The sequence below is a fragment of the Dermacentor andersoni genome, chromosome 2 (genome assembly GCF_023375885.2).
Source record: "Dermacentor andersoni chromosome 2, qqDerAnde1_hic_scaffold, whole genome shotgun sequence".
Lineage (NCBI taxonomy): Eukaryota > Metazoa > Arthropoda > Arachnida > Ixodida > Ixodidae > Dermacentor > Dermacentor andersoni.
Window position 1 is genome coordinate 25,891,366 of NC_092815.1, and position 22,194 is coordinate 25,913,559.

The window sequence follows — 22,194 nt, forward strand, 5'->3', positions numbered from 1 at the left end:
ACCTGTGCTAAGACTGCTGTGCAGAATAACGCAACCACTGCTGGCTGACTGGGGACACATTTACAGTTGTCGACGATTTTTCAGACACGGACTATGCTGCGCAAATGTTCGAATAGTCTGGCAATCCAAAAACACAAATTGCAACAATCGATTTCATTGTTTTTTACAGCACGAGCACAGCCGCAAATTTAGACTTCTGCTTAGTGTTGTGCTCAATTAAAAGTAAAATTTACATCAAATTCAGGGATGGCTGTAGCTGCATTTGACATTCGTCCATCATGCTGCCCAACACCCGCCGGCTAGGCCTAACCATCACTTCTTTGTTGGAGCTGGTGACCAGAGTTGCGGTTTGGTGTCAAGTGCAGAATGTGTAGTAATGCCATTGTTGGCGTGACAACTATCACTGTTCATTAGTCTTGCAGAAATTAACCATCGTGAAAGTACTCATGTGACGCTTAGTGAAACATGCCTTTTTTGTATATTTTTGCACTCCGATGTGGTGGTGCAAGCCTTGCATGAGGGCAGGCCTTACAAGTAAATACAGCAGTCACAGAGATGGCAGCAAGTTAATGAAGTAAGAAAAGTGATACACTATTTTCCTGTAAGTGCTTTTTAATGGCACAATGGTGAAAATAACAAAAAGCATCAAAACTTTATACGAGGTTGCTGTAGGTACATCAAGTGAGTTTTGCTTAGAGGCAAAGGAATGTTCATGAGCAGAAGAGGTGCAAAGAGGCCTTGAAGTGACGTTTAAGTACCGAGGCTTTGAAAGGGCCCCTCACCAGTCTCCATTGGAAATTTCGGCTCGGCACAGGAAGTTGTAAAGTGCCATTCAGGGAGCACTTTACTGCGGGAATTTTCTAAGAGGGTTCAGTAATTGCAGAGATATTAAAATAAATGAAATGTTGCCAGGAGGTGGTGAGAGGAGGTGAGCTATGCTCATTGCCTCGACTACTGCCTGCAAGAGAGATTCCGTCCAGGCGTTCTCCCATATCGGAGCTGAGGGCTCATATCATGTGAAAGGAATTAATGGAATCTCGATTAATGAAAATCACTTAAACGGAACTGCCTCTTAAATGAAACACCATCCTCATGGTTGGTTGGTTGGTTGGTTGGTTGGTTGGTTTTGTATTTGTGCAATTTTGTTCAGCTTTGTCTCAGTAAATGGAACGCCTGTTAAATGGAACCAATTTCCCTGGTCCCTTGAGGTTCCGTTTAAAGAGAGTCCACTGTATTTGAAAGGGCAACGTTGAGCACACGCAGACTCTTGCTGTCCTGAGCACTGAGTGGTTGGTTGGTGGCTGAGTTCCGATACCAAACAATGAGAAATAGCAGGCATTGGATACTGGAAAGGACAGTGTGAGACACACAGGATGCCTTTGCAGGTTGCTTTCTTTGGGATGTCTTATATATACAAATGGATCTTTAAATTTTTGCGGCTCGTTCTGTTCTGTAAATTGTAGATGCCACATCTACGTGAATTAATTTTTCTCCCTAGAATTGCCACTTGGAGAAAGCATGTTTCATTGTATTCGGAACACTGCTTCAAACATGATGCAAGATTTTATCCACAAATTTTTTTTCTCCTATTTTGCATTAAAATGTGTGGTAAGCATAGCTGCCTTACAACTCTGCTTGACAGACAGCTCTTCAATGGCATGTCTATGAAATATTTGAAGGCACAACAAAAAGTTGGACTAGGGGTGACGACCCACAGGGGCCCCCAACCACATTAGCAAGTACTGATGTTCACTGGCCCCATCAATCCAACGGTGTGCACCATGCACCATCACTGCATGGACACGGCTGCCATGGGGCATCCAGCCTTGCAGTGTAGCACATCATGCTGCTCATGTTGGTGCATTCTAGCATAGCATGATGGATGATCCATTAATGCAGTATGTACTACTGCACTGGAAGTCTCCTTACTACTGCACTGGAAGTCTCCTGAAGGATGTGGGATGTGTTATCTGACTGCGTAGTAGTCTTTGCATAAGGACACTATTCTAAGCACATGGATATGGCTGCATTACATTTAATTGGTTTGTATTATAACTGTAATTGTCTTTCCTTGGTAATAAAAATAGCCCCGCTTGCAATCACGCGGTCACAAACCATAAAAATGTAATAGTATGTTGCATGGTCTGCTTACTTAAAGTGATGAGCACTCTTTGAGCTACCTAACACCTGTTTTGTGCGCACTGTTTCTGATCCATCGGGAAAACAAGGCTGTGTTTTGGATTTTGTAGCAATGCCTTTTCTAAGGCTATTCTTTCTCACGTATCATCAGTGGTCAGAGCAATGCTTCACACTCATTATCAATGTGATCAGCCAGCTATATTTAAAGGTGGATGATAAGAGTGACACAGGATTGAACAAAAGGCATCACTACAAAATTTTGGTTCAGGATCCATTTATTGGTTGCTAAAAGCTTTTTTTCTGTTGCAGCTTGTCGACACGACGGTGGAGATTGCCAACAAGGTGGGTGCAGCTGAGATAGTGAACCGGGTGGTGGATGATCTGAAGGATGAAAACGAGCAGTACCGCAAGATGGTTATGGAAACGATAGAGAAAATACTGGGCAACTTGGGTGCCACCGACATTGACTCTCGATTGGAAGAGCAGCTGATCGATGGCATCCTCTACGCCTACCAGGAGCAGACAACGGAGGTGGGTTCCTTCTGACAGCAATATGTGAATGCCTGGCTTACATACTGTTCTTGTAGGGAATGCAAGGTGTCTACCAACTGGGAAAACTGGGAATTCTCAGGGATTTTGAATAGCCTGGAAATACACAGGAAAAACTTGGGGAATTTGTGCTTCTATCAGGGAAAATTAGCTGTAACTTTATTGAAAGGGAACGAAAGTCATGGGAATTCTGGCCCGAGTAGCATATCTTAAATCGCCTGTGACACCGTGTCGTCTTCTGAAGGAGTTGACAGTGTATCGTCAACGACAGACTTTCCAGACGCCTGATAATTCGGATGGCTTCGCGGCACGTACCCAGTAGAGTAAATGTATAAAAATGTCTGATATTTTGGACACAAGAACCCTTCTCCATTCGATCTTCCGTACTTTTTGCCATGACCGCAGGTACCAAATGGCATTAATCAAAGCTACCACTGCCGCCGTTTTTATTGCCTCACTGCCTCGAACCGGCGCTCTCGCATACAGATTTGCTGGAGCCATAGCCATCACCATGGCAAACGCTAGGCCTAGCTGCTTCGACGTTCGGTATTAAGCTTCTTGCCGTTCGGTGCCATGTTTTTCATTGAAATAATTAACCGCTGTTGGCACAGGGGCTTAGACTCCGCCTTTGTGGTCCTCGTGATTGGCTTCAAAGCTCTGAAAGCACATCACGTTGCACAATGCCGGTTCCCGAAAGTCAGCTTCGCCTCAGTACAGAATTGTTACGTGGTGAAGCTTATGCGAAAGTATTGCGGTGAAGCATAAGCGTGGGAAGGGGTAATTGTCACGGAACACAGTATGTATTCCTTATACACGGATCCGGCCGCCATCTCCCGTCACGGCACAAGCACCGATATGTCTAATAAGTGTACTGGCAGGCCTTTTCGGATGTGCCTGTGGCGATTTGAGCCCTTAAGGGGAGACGCTCCTCAGAAACCTTTTTTTTTAAATATTAATGCTAGACAAATGAAAATTGTACCACTTATATAGCTTGATATCCTCATTCCAAATCTGTTTTTAGTTTTAGGATAGCTTGATGCTTTCATGTCCTAAGTGCCATGCATAAGTGAAAAACAGTGCATGTTTGTGCGGCTACTGGACCTAGCAGTTGGCATGATATAGCAGTGCAAAATGGCTTTTCTTGTCCCTAACACTCCACTGAGTGCTAATAACCAAGATAATGCAATTCCCTTGACAGGCAACATTTTGAGAGAATTTCATATCTGATGCTTCATTTTCAGTGACTGGTACCCAAGGGTATTGAACATTTTCATTCTTAAAGATAAACTGGTTGCACTAAAATCTAAATCAGTGCATTCTACACATCTTAAAGATGATGCACACCAAATTTGGTCTTGATTGGAACACAATAAGTACATCAAATGTCGTGCACAAAAGCCATGTTTGGCCAAAAATGTGAAGCTGAGAAAAACACGATTGAAAGTTATAAAAGTTCTTTATTTGTGTTGTAGCGCTGAAATCTATATAAAAATTGCACATAATGCAGGCCAGGGTATCTAGATCCAGTGCACTACTTTAGAATTCACCTGCGCCATATGTTGTTCTCTCATAGAGTCTTCGTGAGCACCATGCTGACCCACTTCCTGCGCTGTTACATTCCGAGCCAACTCCAAGTTCAGCCACTGCTTTTGTAGCAGCGAGGTGCACTTTCTTTGTTATGGCGGTGAACGATTTATGGTGTATCGGTTTTGGTAAACCAAGAACTGCACAAAATCGGACGAGTTGATTGTGTACAGCTCTAAATGCGCGCGCCGCAACCGCTGCCTTGATATTCACGGCGAAATTGTCTTGGCCTGGCCGAAGGGCGCGCTCCACCGTTAGCGTCGTCTACCGGAGATGCACGCCACGACGAATACGTTGACGAGATAACGGACGTGGTACATGCTGCAGTGTTGCAACACAACCCCAAAAACGACGCGAGTCGTTTCCGTTTTTTGGCCAACTCGCGGATAAAAAGGTCGCGCCGTCCGCACGCCGGACATGCCGCGGCGCTCACGTTCCCGACGCCGATCTCGCAGATAAAGGTGCTTGCCGTCTCCTCGCCGCTCCTATCTTGATTGTCGAAGATTATCTACTTTTTCTCCGATGCGCTGACGAATTCGTCTGCGTTGTCAACGAAACTTGAGCGGCCGGCCGGCTCTGAACCGTCGAAAGCCTTGCCGTCACCTAGGTTAGGCTTAGCTGCCGCGGACGTCTCCATTGCACGCCGCTTGACTTTGCGGCGAGTCCCCTTGAACTTGTGCTCCGACCGATACTTTCGAGATCGAAAATCGCGTTTCTTCATGGGATCCATAGAAACAAGGAGCAGAAAAATGCCTGAAAGCCTGGGAACACGTCGAGAGAGCGGCGCGTCGCAGACGGAGCAGACAACCTGCGGCCGCGTCGCGCGCTAGCAGCCAATGGCGTGGCCGGAATCGCACCACGTGATTTAGAAATCCAGCGAAAGCGCTCGGTTTTGGCGGTGAAATGTTGTTTTTATTATTACTTCCCGGGGAGATTGTGACGCGGCAAAGCCGACCTCGGAGAGAAAAAGCGTAGGCTTACTGCCTTGCACAAGCCCAATAGCTTGTGACGCCGCGATTTGACGCATCACGCGCTGGAAAATGGGCCAGATTTGCACCTTTTCTCGCCACCTCGGGTGCTTTCACCGAGTTTATTTGTAATTTTCCAATCATTTACGGTTCTGATTTCTTTATATGTGAAAGAGGAGGGATCAATCTTGCTGAAACAGTCAAAAACATAAAACTGACTTTTCTGGTGAAAATCGCCGTTTTTCGACCCGCGTCTCCCCTTAAGGGCAGTAAAAAACATGCATTCATTTTATTGAACTGCCTAATTTTTCTGACATTCTCACGACCTTTAAGGAGTCAGAAAAATCGTACGTTGGCTGTACAACTGACCAAGAGGATGCTGCAAATGGTCCGTGGGGCGAACACGTGGTAGGAGGAGGACGAAAACATAAAGGAACTACGCATTGAGGAATGAACGGGAAATGAAGCATGCCGCCACTTCTTTGAAGGAGCTTGAGCGCAAAAAACAGTGTTGGCTGATGCCGAGATGCAGCTGTCCCTCATCCAAACCTAAATAAACTCTTTAAAGCAGTCAAACGCAACACTGAGGCGTGCATGGGCTGAGAGTATGTCAGGACAGTTGAGGTTGATTTCACCGGCTGTTGAAAGAGAACTTCACTTGTGACAAAGCTTGCGCCTCATACCAGTGAGCTTGCTATCAGTGATAGAAAGCGCTCATATCCCCTTCAGTCACAGCGTCCACATTTGTGGATGCGACCTATTTTTGCCATTTTCGTGCTGTGGTAGCAAGGAATAAAGCCCAAACATTAAGCTTTGGGTAAATTGAACATTCTAATAACCTATATTACTCCCATTTTACTTCTGAGTGTTACCTATTCTTACAGAGCACCGCTTTAGTGAAGGCACTACCGTGTTTTGCGTGATGTTTGACATGGGGCATATCGGTAGCAACCTCAAAATATTTTTCTTTCTTTCTTGAAATGCTTGAGACCAATGAATAACTTTTGCATGTAATTCCACGAGGGATTTAATTCTTTTTATGAAGAACCGTTGCATGGCTGACTTCACAATATTTAAATATGTAGTTACTCTGTAATTATGACTCATTATAAAATGCTCAGTCATTCTACCACCTTGATTTGCTTTCAGTGGGGTCTCAAGCACCATCTATGTTTCACACATATATTCACAGTCGATCATAATTTGTGACTGAAGGGGATATTCAAAAATATTTGCTTCAGTGTGTATCTCCTTATTCGTGTTTAGTGTGTATCTCCTTTTTATTCGTGTTTGAGCATGTTTGACTCGATTGGCAATGAGTTTTACCATTTCCTTTTTCAAATATATTTTATTCACTGTGCTATTTTACCGACCCCTTCCTTTCTGATTTCTTTTTGAATACAATAGATGCTACGCCCTGCTATTCAAACTAGATTAATTAGTTGTTGTTTCTTAAATTTTTTTACATGCTTACTAGAGAGCGACAGCATCGGGCTACATGGTGTCAGCCCCCTCTTGACATAAAACAAAGTTGTGTGTCAAGGTGACTTTGCGAAGGCACTCAGGGAATTTGGAAATGTTAACTTGGTAGACACCCTGTAATGTGAAGAATATCGCAGTTTTTGGCTAGCAATAAATTCAGAGCTTGAGCCCCCATTAAGTGCTATGAGTCCACAGTAGTGGTTATTCTAAGTGTTAGAATCGAACCCATCACATATGTTTTATTTATGTGTTGTGAATGTGACATTGTGGAGTGAAATGTGTGAACTGATAGTTCACTCACTTCATTTCTGACCCACAGCAGGTGCGAGATGAAAAAGGTTTTATACCTGCTGTTTCACTCAAAGAGAGTATATCTTGGTGAGGGTAGCTACATCGGCTTGTTAGTATGGCATGTACAGTATATCTTGGAGCTTGCATTAACTTGTCGGCATGTTCAGTAATATTCTTACTGTTACCGTGACTCAGTCCAAGGTTTAATGTCACAACGGCCATTACTGGAGCTGAAATCTGCCTTGAAATGGCATGGTGCCCACTGCAAGCGCACTGTACCCATATGTTGGGGAGACTCGCTGCCAATATCAAAATGGTAGCAAATTTTTCTATGCTGAGAAGTTGGCTGTACTTGTTACCGTCATTGGGGACACTCTTCTTCAATACTTTCACCAAGGCAGTGAACTTTAAAGTATGTGCCACAATGAACTCTGGTGGATTGCTGCCATTACAGCCTTTTTACACTCTGAATTCAAGGACCTGAAAACCACTGGCACAAGTTCACTCAACTTTTCAATGAGCAGGTTGCATTTGGTGGCATTGCCATGGAACTTTTGCAATGATGCCAGTAGGAGGGAAGCAGGAGGTTGTTTGGCCCGAGGCGCTGGCCTTAACGACGTTTCCAGCCCTGTCTGTGTGGGCCATTGGGAGACACTGATGCCTCGTGCAACCTCTGCTGCTGGAGCGTTTTTCTCTTGCACCTAGCCATGCATAAGGGAGGAATAGCTGCAGCAACTGTGGTGGCATCGGGGCCACCAGTGCTACCCTGGCTCACACGTGGGGAAATGCTTCCCAACATAAAGAAGCCCGAGTTTTCTGGGACAGCGCACCGATTGTGCTGATCCTCGTTCCCTCTGGTACACTCCTCTCACAAGGTTTCTGTAATTATATCCAAGTGTGCAGAGAAACATTTGTTATGTATGTATGCATGTTTATATGCTCTGGATTCAGCAGTTAAATAAAGAAGGGAAAAATTGGGTTGGCAGCCATTCAAGATGATTTTGTCCTCCTAAATTTAAACTGATGCTCAAGTTTTGTTGAAGCCAGCGTCGCATGGGCAGTTTCAAAGGTCTTTGTGCTGATAATTTCACTCAACAGTGTAGTAGAAGTGGCTTTGTTAATAGAGAATAGTGCGGCGTGTTGGAAATCCATTGAAGCTAAAGTGGCAGCCCATTTCCAAGGTATGCTTCCAAGTAGTGTCATGGAGTCAGAGTCGTAATGGCTTGTACGTGACTGAGGTAACATTATCCAAATACAGTCATACTTATGCTTCAGGTTGAAGTTCGTGGGCCTGTTACAAAAACAAAGTGGCATGCAGCACAGGAAACTGCCATTATATCTTCACCTTTCCCCACTGCAAATCTCTTTGGACTTGCAAAGAGCAGTGTCTCCACGCTGCTCTGAGATGTGTCATCTTGAGCACTGTCACTGTGTCAGCCAATGGGTCTTCTTGGTCTTTCAGGACATGGTAATGCTGAACGGCTTTGGCACCATTGTGAATGCACTGGGCAAGCGGGTGAAGGCATACCTGCCCCAGATTTGTGGCACCATTCTGTGGCGGCTGAACAACAAGTCAGCCAAGGTACGCCAGCAGGCAGCTGACCTGATCTCGCGCATCGCTGTGGTGATGAAGACGTGCCAGGAGGAGAAGCTCATGGGCCACTTGGGTGTGGTGCTGTACGAGTACTTGGGTGAAGAGTACCCTGAAGTGCTGGGCTCCATTCTGGGGGCACTCAAGGGCATTGTCAACGTCATCGGCATGCACAAGATGACCCCACCCATCAAGGTATGGGATCATGTTGACTCTCTTTGCTTACTGGCTTTTGTTTTATTGCCTTTCCAATTATATAGACACTCCAGGTGAGTTTCCAGCCCTGCTGTGATGCTTTATATATATTTACAGTAAAACGTTAATTCGGATTTCACAAGACCGAAAAAATGTCTGAATTAGCCGAATGTCGAATTAACGAGAGTATCAAAAAAAACAACAAATGCTTACTATGTCATAACACTTTCATTTACTAAATGAATGAACCAACCCTGTTTCTATTTTGCACAAAACCAGTGCGGAAACTGCACTTGTGGCCGATTAGCACTTGTGGCCGATTAGTCATCTTGTGGCCGATTAGCACTCTCAGTGGTGAAGGCCTCACGACTTCTTTCACAGCGCGGCAGCAGCACGAGTCTTCATCTGAGGCAGGCTTTTTGCTACTGCACGCACGTCCCTATTTTTTTGTCAGTGAGCTGGGGAGGTATTCTGTAAGAGTCCACCTCGTGGACTGTCCATTTTGGCCCTTCCTAATTGGCTAGGGCCACTCATCTTTTCCTCCCTCATACAGCAGCATCCAATCAGCAGCGGCCGAAATAGACAGTCCACTAGGTGTACTCTTACAAAATACTACCCCTTGTCACTGTCCACCGTGATGTAGCCGGTGCTCTTCATCCTCGAAAGTTTGTCAAAACGAAACTGTTTGCCGCAACCGCTGCAGACGAAAACGCGGCCACTGTCGGTGTAGTTGTGGATGGCGACTGTGCAGTTATTAAGGCATGCAGCTGGCCCGCATGCCAAGTCAAAATGAAACCACTGTTTGCCACAACCGCTGCGAACGACCCCACAGCCACTGTCGACGTGATCATGTATGGCAACTACGCGGTCATGAAGGAATGTGGCCAATGCGGTGCTATACGGGATAGTAAATGAAAGAATAAAGGCTTTAGAGGCACAAATAGGCACAATGCATTTTGGCATTGGTTTCATTTTTGTACACTTTTCACTAGTGACTATGGCGATGTGGACTCTGCCGCCTCGTTTTGGTGGACGCTTACACCATTCTCGCTGTTTTGTGTCGTGCATTTGCAGCGCTCCGGCACCCTCCAAGCTCTGAAAGTTGTCCGAATTAACCGGTGTGCAGCCACATACGTCCAAATTAAATGCGTCGTAGCAGCATCGACATTGAGGAGGATGAGGAGAACGACAGCTGGCTAGGGACAGGCGATTGCCTAGGCAGCGAGGCAGGCACATGGCTCAGATCACGTGTTCGCGAGGCCCCTGGGAGATTGATCCACCGAGGTGAAGACCGTCAGATAGGGCCTTTCGTTCAGTAAAAATTTACTGTTCTTGTGTTTCATTGTCGTCACTGATTTTACACGCCACAAGATTGGTGACCACGGACAACAAGCATGGCTCACGACACCCGCAACGCTTCCAATGATCAGGGTGGAACCACCATCACGTATAACAGCAATTGAACAACCCCTGCACCACAGCGTGATGTGGCCGCTCTTTCGCTGAGGTTACCCCAGCACTGGCTCTGAATCGCTTAAGTAAACAGCCAGTTCGCCATAGTGCGAGTCACATTGCAGACTCAAAAATTCAACCATCAGGTATCTTCGCTGCCGCCCGAGATTGCCACGAAGCTTCGTGACCTGAACCCTCAACCCCTGGCGACAGACCCTTTTGACATCCTTACGAGCGAACTTGTCAAATGCACAACAATGTTGGAACAGCGACGCATCTGCAGCTTCTCCAAACTGAAGAGCTCGGGAATCGTGAACCTTCGCAGCTCCTGCGTCGTTTTTAGCAGGTCCTTCGAGACAAGGCAACCACCTTTGATCAAGATTTGCTTCGAGAATTGTTCCTACAATGTTTACTCACCCGCATCTGCACTGTTCTGGTGACAGCTAGCAGTTTGCCCGTGTCCCAGCTAGCCCAACTTGCTGACTTGCTGGCTCTGTCATGGACGCATCAAGTCCTGCGGTTTCATTCATGCAACGTTCCGATGCATCCACTGTGCCACCCTCGCCCTCCCTGCAAAGCCTGCGTGATGAATTGTGCAAGGAGATCTGCAAACTGTCAGACCAGAATACCGCTTCATCTACTTGACACCAGTGCTCTTCGTCGCACGGCCGCTCTTTTTCGCGCAGCCACTTGCCATCGGCATCAGGGCAAGGCGTATTGCTCGTACCATCGTACCTTTGTTAATGCAGCACGTAAATGCACAGCACCTTGTAGTTTTCAGGGAAACTCCCCACAGTACCACCAAAAGTGGTGAGTGGTGCTTGTGCCGGAGTTAGCTGCTTATTCTTCGTGACCGACATAGCCACAGGCCTGCGTTTTCTTGTGAAATACTGGTGCGGAGGTCTGTGTCATCCCATACTCGGCTGTGATTCGCAAGCGCAAGCAAGTCCTATCAAGACTACAAGCTGTCGATTATGCCCCCATTGCCACCTATGGGGAACAAGCACTGTCCCTCAACATTGGACTCTGCAAGACATTTGGATGGATTTTTCTAATTGCTGATGCAGCCTACCCCATCTTGGGTGTGGATTTCCTGTGCGACTACAACCTCTTAGTTGACATGCACCGCAAGCACCTCGTTGATGCTACAACACACCTTTCTGTGCTTGGTATAGCCTTGCGAGTGCCACTTCTGGCAGTCAACAGTGCATTGCCGAAGTCAGTTTACATAAAACTTAGCAATTCCCATCCATTCTTTGATCGGCCAACTTCCTTTTGCCATTCAAACATCACGTCACTCACCATATTATTACAACCGGCTTGCCTGTCCATGCGTGAGCTTGTCATTTACCACCTGATCGCTTCAAGATTGCACGCAGCAACCTTTAACACATGTTCAAGGTGTCCAAGTCGTCGCCTGCAGACTGGCGGCTGTGCCAGACCGTTATCCACTTCCGCACACTGCGAATTTCTCTGCACTCCTGCATGGAGCAACAATAGTCTCCAAGATTTACCTGGTGAAGGCTGACCATAGAATTCCTGTAGAACCAGCGAATGTTCCCAGGACTGCAATCATCACTCCATTTGTTCTCTTCAAGCGTGTGCGCTTGCCTGTTGGCCTTCGCACTGCTGCACAAGCTTTTCTACGATTCATCGTCACAGTGACAAAGGATTGCCCTTATGTTTTGTGTACATGAATGATTTGCTTGTCTTTAGTTGCGACGCAGAACACCACATCCAACATTTGGGCCGACTCCTTCATTGCCTCGCTGAATATGGCCTTATCATCAATAGGGTGAAGTGCAAATTCAGCTCGCTCGAATTGGACTTCATTGGTAACCGTGTTGATAAGGATGGCATCTGTCCCTTGCCATTAAAAGTCCAGGCCATACAAGATTTTCCTCAGCCATCTGCCATCCACAATCTGTGCAAGTTTCTTGGCCTCATGAATACTTGCAACCGCTTCATCCCGCCAAGTGGCGCAAAAGTGCCCCCAGAAGTTAGCTTTCCTCTGGCGGTGCGGCTCTGCCCAACCACTCTCCCTACCATGACAGCGCTGCGTCGGGCGAGCCGTCGGCACCCCCCTGCAAAAAATTATTCGGGCCTGCCTGCAGCGCTTGCTCAGACAGCCAGAGACTCTTGTACCCTCGTCATGCAAGATGGTGCAAGTGCGAGTTGTCTCGCCGCTTTTCTGGTTCATTGTGTTTGCGCCTTGTGGGCCTTCTCCTGCTGTGTGGCCGTGATGAAGCGGCAGAATTAACTTTCCACCGTGAAGCTTGAAATCATAAATTGGGTCAAACATGGTGAGAAGTCGGATGACCCCGCAGTGTGCAAGATTCCGAGGAGCACTCTCAGCACGAGCTTGAAGGGGCAGATTAGGACTAAAGCGGACAAACTTGCGACCCTGTGGCGCCTGATGCATACGCATGGCTGTGGACAAGTGGTTCATCTGAAATTCCTTTAGACGTGCCAGCTTCCGCGTGCCCAGTGGTGATTGTAACTTCTGGAGAGTGCGACGAAGCCGTTGGCGGTGTTGCCGAAGTTTGGAGCAAGCTGTCAGAATTTCCGGAAGCCGTTGAAGAGTCAACGGTCGACGAGTTTGTGAGGGAAGATGATGGTGTCGCAACCACGGGAGAGCCTGAAAACGAAGACTACATTGCCGACATGGTACCGAGCACTAGTGAAAGTGGGCAAAATGAGGAAAGCAACGATGGTCCTTTGCCCACATCCTCCGAAGTGATTGGTGCACTCGCACTAGTCCGGTGCTTCTGCGCAAATCTGGAAGGTTGTGGCCTCAGCGGCTCCGACTCTTTTGACTATGCGGAGAAGTGCGTGCGTCGCAGGGAGCGAAATCGCCTAAGCAGTAAGAAACTACAGGACTATTTCATGCGAAGCTAAGCTAGTTTCATCAATAAAGTGATTTCATAAATGGTATGTCTTTTTATGACGTCCAATTCTTTAGGAGGCTTATATCGAATTAGGCCCCATATCGAATTGATAGGTGTTTTTTGCAAGTTTGATATTGGGGGCGAGGACTTACGGAGTCGCCACCTGTCGGAAGCGCCTCCCTTGCGTAGTATGAGGGATCACGCGGTGCGCTCCTCACAGGTTTCACTTACGGCGCTCAATAAAAACACCACGCGGCAGCCCTCCTGGGCATTTAAGTACTCTTCAAGACGAAGGAAGTTTTTGACTGCCGATATAATAATCTTGGGTAAACTGAAAGCACAGAATCGTTTACAGACTCTATCTTTTTACCGAATATGCACACTGAATGCCACTGCGTGCGATTGCCGCGATGGAGTCTCCCGAACGAGCTTCTTGCGTGAAAGGTAGGCAAACGCTGAGAGTAAACTATGTGAAATATGTTCTCATAGTGGGTTGTCTGTATAACCAAATGGAGCATAACAGAATGAAATCTCAATTCAGCGATCGCACGGGTTCGAATGCGACCGACTACGCGTCTGCATGCATGTTCGCGCACAATGTTTTGCGTTTGCTGTGAGTGCGTTTTAGTACCGTGCCAAGAGCTTTAGGCAGCAGCAGCATATGAGCATTTGACAGTACACAAGCAACCATTGTTGCGTGGACGCTATCGGAACTGTTCAAAAATAATTTCGTTAAGAGACTTGACGCCTAGCTACGGCAACTGTGATGTGCCATTATGATGATTCAATCTTTTTTGTCTTCTAAATTCTTGGACATTTCAATATTATTTCTTCCAAGTTGCGTCGCACTGTATGTTTATTGGTCTTCTCAGTGTGTGATTTCCCTCTGCTTCTTTTTCGTAATCCAGTCCCTTTCCGTTTCAATGAACTTGCCAGTATCTAGCATCACCAAGTTCATAGACCAAACCGTCATGACATTAGCCGGGCAGAGGGCACGGGCGAGTGTCTCTGTGCGTTTTCTGCTACTCACTGAACATCGCAGTCCCGGCGCCCTATCAGAAATCTTCCTCGCGTCTGTGCTTGCCGAATACCTGAGTTGGAGCCGATGGCTGTTTGTCAGTTCTAAGTTTTGCGAGTCAAGCTTCACGCAGCTCCTTGTCTTGCGGCTTCGTGTGAATAAGGCTCACTACGGGTTCCGTTGCGTACGTCCGGCACTGCGGCACCGAGCAGTAGCCTACCATGCTGCACACCTCCAAAGGCAGCCACTACCTATTATAGTACTTTCAAATTTTGTCAAGCAGACACCCAAGGCGGTAAAGCCTCACCACTTAATCGGAACTGCACTGCGTCTGGGACTTCAAACATTTGTTTTCAGCTCGCTACAGTGCTTCCGGAGCAGCCAACGCGGCCGCTGTGTCCACGTGGTCCCTCATGCCACGTCACGCCAACGGTGGCGCCAGCTTTTCCAGTGGTGGAGCTCACCCCTAATAGTCGGATTCGACTGTAGTGCGCTAGAGGCCAGTCTCTGTTGACTTGGGCCTCTGATTAGTGCGGCTCAGCGCAGTATGACCATGCGCAAGCACCAGGTGCATACATTGTGCTCGTCATAAGTGCAAAGGAACCGTAGACGAGCTGAAGTCCAGGGCCCTAACAGAGGGGCCAGTGAACCAGAGGAAAACGTGTATGTACCCAGTGCTGTCCTGGAAAGGTCTCTCCTCGCCCGCTCTGCCCATAGCCTCAGATGCGCTAATATAGTGCTGCGGCCGACGGTGCAAAGTGCCACCACCGTCAACGTATTCGTGGCAAAGGCAACCCCCGACAACCAATGCTAGTGGAACGAAGTATGGATGATAGAACAGGTGAATGCCTGCACAAAGGTGCCAAGGCACACCTCAATCCAGGCAAATTGTTCTTCAAAAACCTCTGTATTCTTACTTCAGAAATAAAATTTCAGTTTATCCACGTGTTTTCATGAAAGGCTGGTCAATTAAATCTAATTTGTTTACTTTTCTTGTACACGCAGCTTTATTTTGTTGACAACAAAAGGCAGATTGATTGTGTTCATTTTCGTTTTTCGAAAGCGTCTGGTTTAGTCAATTAGTCACCCACCATGGTGGCATAGTGGCTATGGCATTGTGCTGCTAAGCCCGAGGGCACATGATCCAATCTCGGCGGCTGCAATTCGTTGGGGACCAAATGAAAAAATGTATGTACCGTTCATTGGGTGCACATTACAGAACCCCGGGTGGTCGAATCAATCCAGTCGCCCACTACAGGCATGGCTCATAATCAGATCATGGTTTTGGTACATGAAACACCAGAATTTAACCTCACTTTTTTTTTTTTTAGTCAATCACTCTTCATTTGTGGATAAGCTACCAGAATACAGTATTACTGCATCTGTATATGATCTTGTAGAAGCTACTTATCTGAACGAAACAATTTTGTCCACTTAAATGGTGTTATGTCTCACCCTTATACAGCTTTGAAGGGAGTGCCATGATGTTCAATACTGACACCATTGCTGTTTAACATTTTGTTAATGATTTGTCTTTTTCTGTTGAGAGAGCAACAAAGCTACATGAAGTAGACAACCCAAAATTGTTATGCTCGCATCTGTCCTTAATGACTGTGCTTCACTTCAGGAAGAGATATGTATTGTAAAGAATTGGTGTGCCGCCAACAGCCTTTTCCACACCTCTAGGACAGTCATCATGTCCTTCGCAAGAAAGCTTTGTCAATTACCCTTAGCAGTCGCTATGGTCAATCTGAAGAGAGTAACAAGCGCATGAGATCTTGGGAGTCTGTTTGGACAGTAGTCTGCTGTTCAATGGCCATGTATCACATTGTTAAAGCTGCTGCATCTGTTCATGACTTTTTTGTACAAATTGCACATGGTTTCAGTGATCCACATTAGTGCAAACTAAAAGTTTGCTTCTGTTGTATGGAACAAGCGGTGCAAGTCATTGCAAGCAAAAATTGAAAAGGTGCAGCACCGCATTACTCTAATTAACTGCAGCAGGCACCTAGATCAATGGTCTTGTTATGAATATTTTAATATATTGACACGTGTACTTGTTTATCTTTCTCGGCTGACTGCAGTTCACTGTCTAATAAATGTTATCGTTCAGCGCAGGATGCGCTCGCGCGTATCGGAATTTCTTGAGTGTTATTGATGGTTCTATCTGCTGTCTGTCGTCACCGGACCTTGTGTAATCTGATCGTATGCGCGATGTGAATTGTGAAGTACTTTCTGGAAGACGCGGGCACCACCAGAGTGCCTCACTACGGTGTGCCTCATATCGTGGTTTTGGCATGTAAAACTCTACAATTAAATTCAATTAAGAGCCCCATCCTACTAACTCTGTGACGTGAGTCGAAGTTTTTGTGGATGAGATCAACTGCTTGTTGGGAGATGTTGTAGCAATGTTCACAGACTTGCCTGTGTTGATATATTTGCTTCTTCGTTTTATGAATTTAACATATATAATTGAAAGAATAACCTGGAACTGATTTATCTGCCATTACTTAGGCATGGTGCTGTTTATGGACACAATAAAGAATAAAGAATTACTGTTGTATGAAGGCAATCATTGTTTTATTACCTTTATCTCGGCAGTTGTATGAGTCATGTGTCTATACTAGATATCTGTACTATAGTATGTTTTCTTGGCTTGGTTAAAAGCATGGCCAGTGTCTGTGCACAAAGGCTCATTTATGCTTTGCCACTGCAGGATTTGTTACCCCGGTTGACACCAATCCTGAAGAATCGGCATGAGAAGGTGCAGGAGAACTGCATAGACTTGGTTGGTCGTATTGCCGATCGTGGTGCCGAGTATGTGCCCGCTCGTGAGTGGATGCGCATCTGCTTTGAGCTGCTTGAGCTGCTGAAGGCTCACAAGAAAGCCATCCGACGAGCCACCGTCAATACCTTTGGTTACATAGCCAAGGCTATTGGTCCCCACGATGTGTTGGCCACGCTCCTCAACAACCTGCGTGTCCAGGTATGTGCTATTTTTTAGCTGGCTTCATGTTTTGCTTTGTGTTAAGCTCTACAGTAGTTCAGCTTTAGTTGTGGCTGAACAACAGCGACATTATTATGAAGCTGCTTTATGGGGCAACACTCCACTTGATGTGCTGCTGCTTCCCCCCCCCCCCCCCCTTCTTTTTATGGGAGCATTTTGATCAAATGCATTACTTATATGGTTTGACATGCTGATTCCAAATATGCAATTGAATTTTCTGTGTAACAAATAGGAAAGTTGTTCTTTTGTGTGGACTGGTTTGAAGATGAGCTCTAAAAACAGCTGGCACTGTTTTCACTACACTGTTTAATGACCAGGTTGCATTTGGTGGCATTGCCACGGAACTTTTGCAATGATGCCAGTAGGAGGGAAGCAGGAGGTTGTTTGGCCCGAGGCGCTGGCCTTAACGACGTTTCCAGCCCTGTCTGTGTGGGCCATTGGGAGACACTGATGCCTCGTGCAACCTCTGCTGCTGGAGCGTTTTTCTCTTGCACCTAGCCATGCATAAGGGAGGAATAGCTGCAGCAACTGTGGTGGCACCGGGGCCACCAGTGCTGCCCTGGCTCACACGTGGAGAAATGCTTCCCAACATAAAGAAGCCCGAGTTTTCTGGGACAGTGCACCGATTGTGCTGATCCTCGTTCCCTCTGGTACACTCCTCTCACGAGGTTACTGTAATTGTATCCAAGTGTACAGAGAACAAACATTTGTTATTTAAAAACAAAAGTTAGTGCTAAGCAGACGAGGACGAAGTGAGACACAGACGACATGTATGGGCGCCTATATGTGTCGTTTGTGTCTCACATTGTCTTTATCTGTTTAGCACCGCAACTTTTGTTTTTGAGTCATAAACCAACTAGCACAGCAACAAGTTTTGTTAAATTGTTTGTTATGTATGTATGCATATTTATATGCTCTGCATCCGGGAAAATTAGGTTAGCAGGCATTTGAGATGATTTTGTCCTCCTAAATTGGAACTGATGCTCAAGTTTCGTTGAAGTCGGTGTCAATGGGCTATTTCAAAGTTCTTTGCACTGACAGTTTGTTATAGACTCTGCATCGAAGTAGAAGTGGCTTTGTTAGTAGAGGGCAGTGTGGTGTGTTGGAAATCCTTTGCTGCTAAAGGGGCAGTCTATTTCCAAGGTAGATTTCTAAGTAGTGTGATGGAGTTGGAGAGAGTTGTAATGGTTTGCACATGATTAAGGGAACAATATCCTAAACCAGTCACACTTACGATGCTTCATGCTGAAGTTTGTGGGCCTGTTACAAGATCAAAGTGGCGTGCAGCAAAGGAAACTGCCATTATATGAGTATCTTCATATTTCCCCGCTGCAAACGTTTTTAGACTTTAAAGAGCAGTGTCCCCACACTGCTCCAAGATTAAAATTGGCCCCAATACCTATCTTTACGCATCCCCTTGCTTCAGTGTCATGTAGAGCATTTATTTTTACTTGAGTGACCCTCCACATAATCTTTAATTGATTTAGCCTTTGCCATAATTGCCATGAACACGTAGTGAAGTGCATTTCCTCATTTTCTCAAAACAGCATTTCTGATGGTGTCGCAGTTTTGGAGTGATGGTATCTAGTTCTACTATCCTATAGCAGTAATTTTTTTCTCAGTATAATGATTTTTACTAAGTGCTACTATTGGTTCTTGAAAAAATTTGACAGGCTATAACTCTGGCTCAAATCAGTCTAGAGCATTTCTTTCTTGTCGAACTGCAAACTCTGATCACTCAACATCAGTTTTGTATGTCAGTCTTCATTACATCATATAAAATGTAGTAAGTAGCTCATCTCCAAGCAAGTTATGCACAAAACTGAATTGCAGGAATTTTTAAAAATATATTTACTCTGCAAGAATACAATGTACAAACAACCAGCGATTTTTCTGACGTGTCCGATAATTTGGATGCCTTCAGGCACTGCCATGTACTGCATAAAACCAATGTTTAAAGACATCTGAAATTTCAGATGATGAAACCCTTCGGCTGCCCCATTTTCCAAACATTTTTTTTTCCTGACCACATGTCTGAAATGGCATTAATCTAAGCAACCACTGCCACCCCTTTGATAATGTTGCAGCGTTGAATAGTGCTTTTGGATGCCAATCTGCTGGCAGCTGTAGCCACCACAGCAATGCTAGACCTAGCTGCTTCGACGTTCGCTACCAAGCTTCCTGCTGTTTAGTGACAGGTCTTGTATTTAAAAGATTCGCCACTATGAGCAACGGCGCTGATTCCGCCTTTGTTATTTTTGCCTATGGTTTTAGAGTTGAGCATTGCATAAATACAGCTTTCAAAAGTCAGCTTCACCACAATAAGGCAGTGCTATGCAGTCAAGCATTCGGAATTTAGTGTGGTGAAGCATACCAAGAGTGGGCTGTATCCCTAATTATACATGTGTGCACCTGCAGTCTCCTGTCATAGTGCGAGCACTGATGGATAAGCCTAATACCGTCTTTACTCGCATAATGATCGCACTCGCATAATGATCGCACCCCTGAGTTTTGTCGTCAAAATTCGATTTTTTTTATTTCACGCGTAATGATCGCAACCCGAACTTGCCGCAGCGATATGTCGTGTGCCAAGTCTAGCTAATGATGATCACGCTGACCATCTCTTGAATGCTACGCGAACGACTATTCAAGACGAACCAAGCGGTCTGCACGCACCAAACACTCTTAAGTAGATGCCTCATTTCATTACTTTCATCACTTTCCGCACTTCCATGACAAAAAGAGGTACAACCAAACTTTCCTTTATTATGTGTAGGCTTTATAATGGTTGTGGTCAACAACAACAAAAAAGACTCCTTTCGATTCTTCTCATCTGCACTCGTGGGCAAGCAACAAATCGCAAGCGGCAACGATAGTAGCCACGTTTACACTGATACGTTAAAAGTGTACCTTATTCATACGCCAACGCTTGTAACACAGCTAAGATATTCACCCACCCTTAGAGCAAACGTGCGGTATTAGGGTAGTAGTGAAGACAGATACCGCAGTTTCCGCAGCATGCCCACCATGTGTTTGTGTGTCACTGGCAGCTAAGCGCGCCCATCTGTTTCTGCCCCCTCAAAGTGGACATGGCTACGTTATTGCCGCAAACCTGCCGATATTAACGATATTATTCATTACTGATACGGAAAAACTGTTTCAATGCATGTAATGTACTCACGAGAAGAAAAAAAAAATCGCGTTCGGCGCGTGCGGCTTGCTCAGCCGGCCGCCATTTTTGTTTTGGTGTCCCGCACCCGCATCCCGCAGCAAACGGGGGACGAAAAAAAATTTTTTTTTTTCGCAGGAAATTTAACCCGCGTAATGATCGCACCCCTGAATTTGCGTCAATTTTTTCTGACAAAAAAGTGCGATCATTATGCGAGTGAATACGGTATGTGTGCTGGCAGGCGTTTAGAGCTTTTTAGGTCGTGTCTGTAGCAATTTGAGCTGTTAGCGCCAGTAAAGGCATGCATTCATTTTTTTCAAACATTTTCACGGTCCCTAAAGAACCTGAAAGATTTGACATTAACTGTGTACCTTAAATTAGTACATTGAAATACATAAACGACAAGTTTCATCAACACCTACCCAGAAATAATTTTTAAGAAGTTCAGAAAAGTGCATGTAGGTGTTTTGCTGGATCAGTTGTAAATTAGTGCAGCCAACCTGGCCCTACTGGTGCCTTTTGACTAACCGGGCGTCTGAAATGTTGTGCTTTGAATATTACAGGAACGACAGAACCGAGTGTGCACTACAGTGGCCATTGCCATTGTGGCAGAAACATGCTCCCCTTTCACAGTTTTGCCTGCCCTCATGAATGAGTACCGGGTACCCGAGCTGAATGTTCAGAACGGTGTGCTCAAGTCCCTCTCGTTTCTCTTCGAGTACATCGGGGAGATGGGCCGCGACTACATCTACGCTGTCACACCACTACTTGAGGATGCCCTCATGGACAGGTTAGTGCAGTTCCTCTGACTAAAAGCCCCCCTCCCCCCCGCCCCCCCTTCAACTGAAAAAAGAAAAAAAGCTAGAGTACACCAACTTCACCCCTTTGCCTCTGCCTCCTCTCTAACATGGAGAAGTGTCCTCTAGGGTGTCAACTGGGAAACTGTGGCTGCGAGAGTAAGTGGACTCTGTGGCTACAGCGCCTACTGTCGCACGGCATTGTTTCTAATTTTTCCTCGTTTGTGCATGTTGCCTGTGCAAAATCATGTGGCAGCAAGTCTTGAGCTCCACTTTAAAAAGAGTTGTTGCTCTTGTCACAGTGTCATAATGACTGTCGTTGGGCTGCTAAGCGAAGGGCACAGGATCGAATCCCGACCTCAGCGGCAGCATTTCGATGGGGGTGAAACAAAAACGCCCATGTACTGTGCATTGGGTGCATGTTAAAGAACCCCAGGTAGCCAAAATTAAACTGAAGTCCCCTGCCATGACGTAGAGTCTCAAGTGTGTCCTGAATTGGTGTGCCCTGGAAGTGTGCCCTGGAATTGTTTGCACAGTAGTGCAAACAATTGAAAGGGCATTTATTCTGCCGTCATACGCCAATGTTTGCTAGTCGAATTGCTACCCATGGAATATGCTGATGGGTGTGCAATACAGTAAAACCTCGTTAATTCGGCCCCTGTTAATTTGGAAATTCGGTTAATTCGGACACGCTGTCTGGTCCCGTCAAACATGTACATAACCCTATGGCACAAAACTCCCGTTAATTCGGACATATTTGGTCGTACTTCGGTTCATTTGGACAGTTCGCGGAGCTCAGAGGCACGTGAGGCATATAGGATCGGGTGGCACTAGGGGGTGTTCAAATCGCACCGCCAGCGATGGCGTCTCCAATTAGCATGCGCCGATCTCAAAGGCCATGCTTGCATGTGTGTGGAGTGCCGAAAGGCCGGAAATACGTCAAGGCCGTCATGCTTATTTTATTGTTACGTAATAGACAGACCTACGTCTCAATAAACATGGCGGCAATGACGTACTTCTGGCTTTGCAGTCGCTTTTGGCGCTTGGCACTACCTTTGCATCGC

At 46.0% G+C, this 22,194-nt stretch overlaps 1 protein-coding gene across 2 annotated transcripts in view; it reads left to right on the plus strand.

The window, feature by feature from the left end:
- Sf3b1 (splicing factor 3b subunit 1) overlaps positions 1–22,194 on the plus strand; it is a 55,344-nt gene that overhangs the window by 25,301 nt on the left and 7,849 nt on the right. For both annotated transcript variants that reach the window (XM_050189689.3, XM_050189690.3), the window contains 4 exons: positions 2,449–2,670; positions 8,476–8,799; positions 16,874–17,143; positions 20,897–21,123. In XM_050189689.3, the coding sequence (XP_050045646.1) occupies positions 2,449–2,670; positions 8,476–8,799; positions 16,874–17,143; positions 20,897–21,123 (1,043 nt within the window). The remainder of the gene's footprint in view (positions 1–2,448; positions 2,671–8,475; positions 8,800–16,873; positions 17,144–20,896; positions 21,124–22,194) is intronic.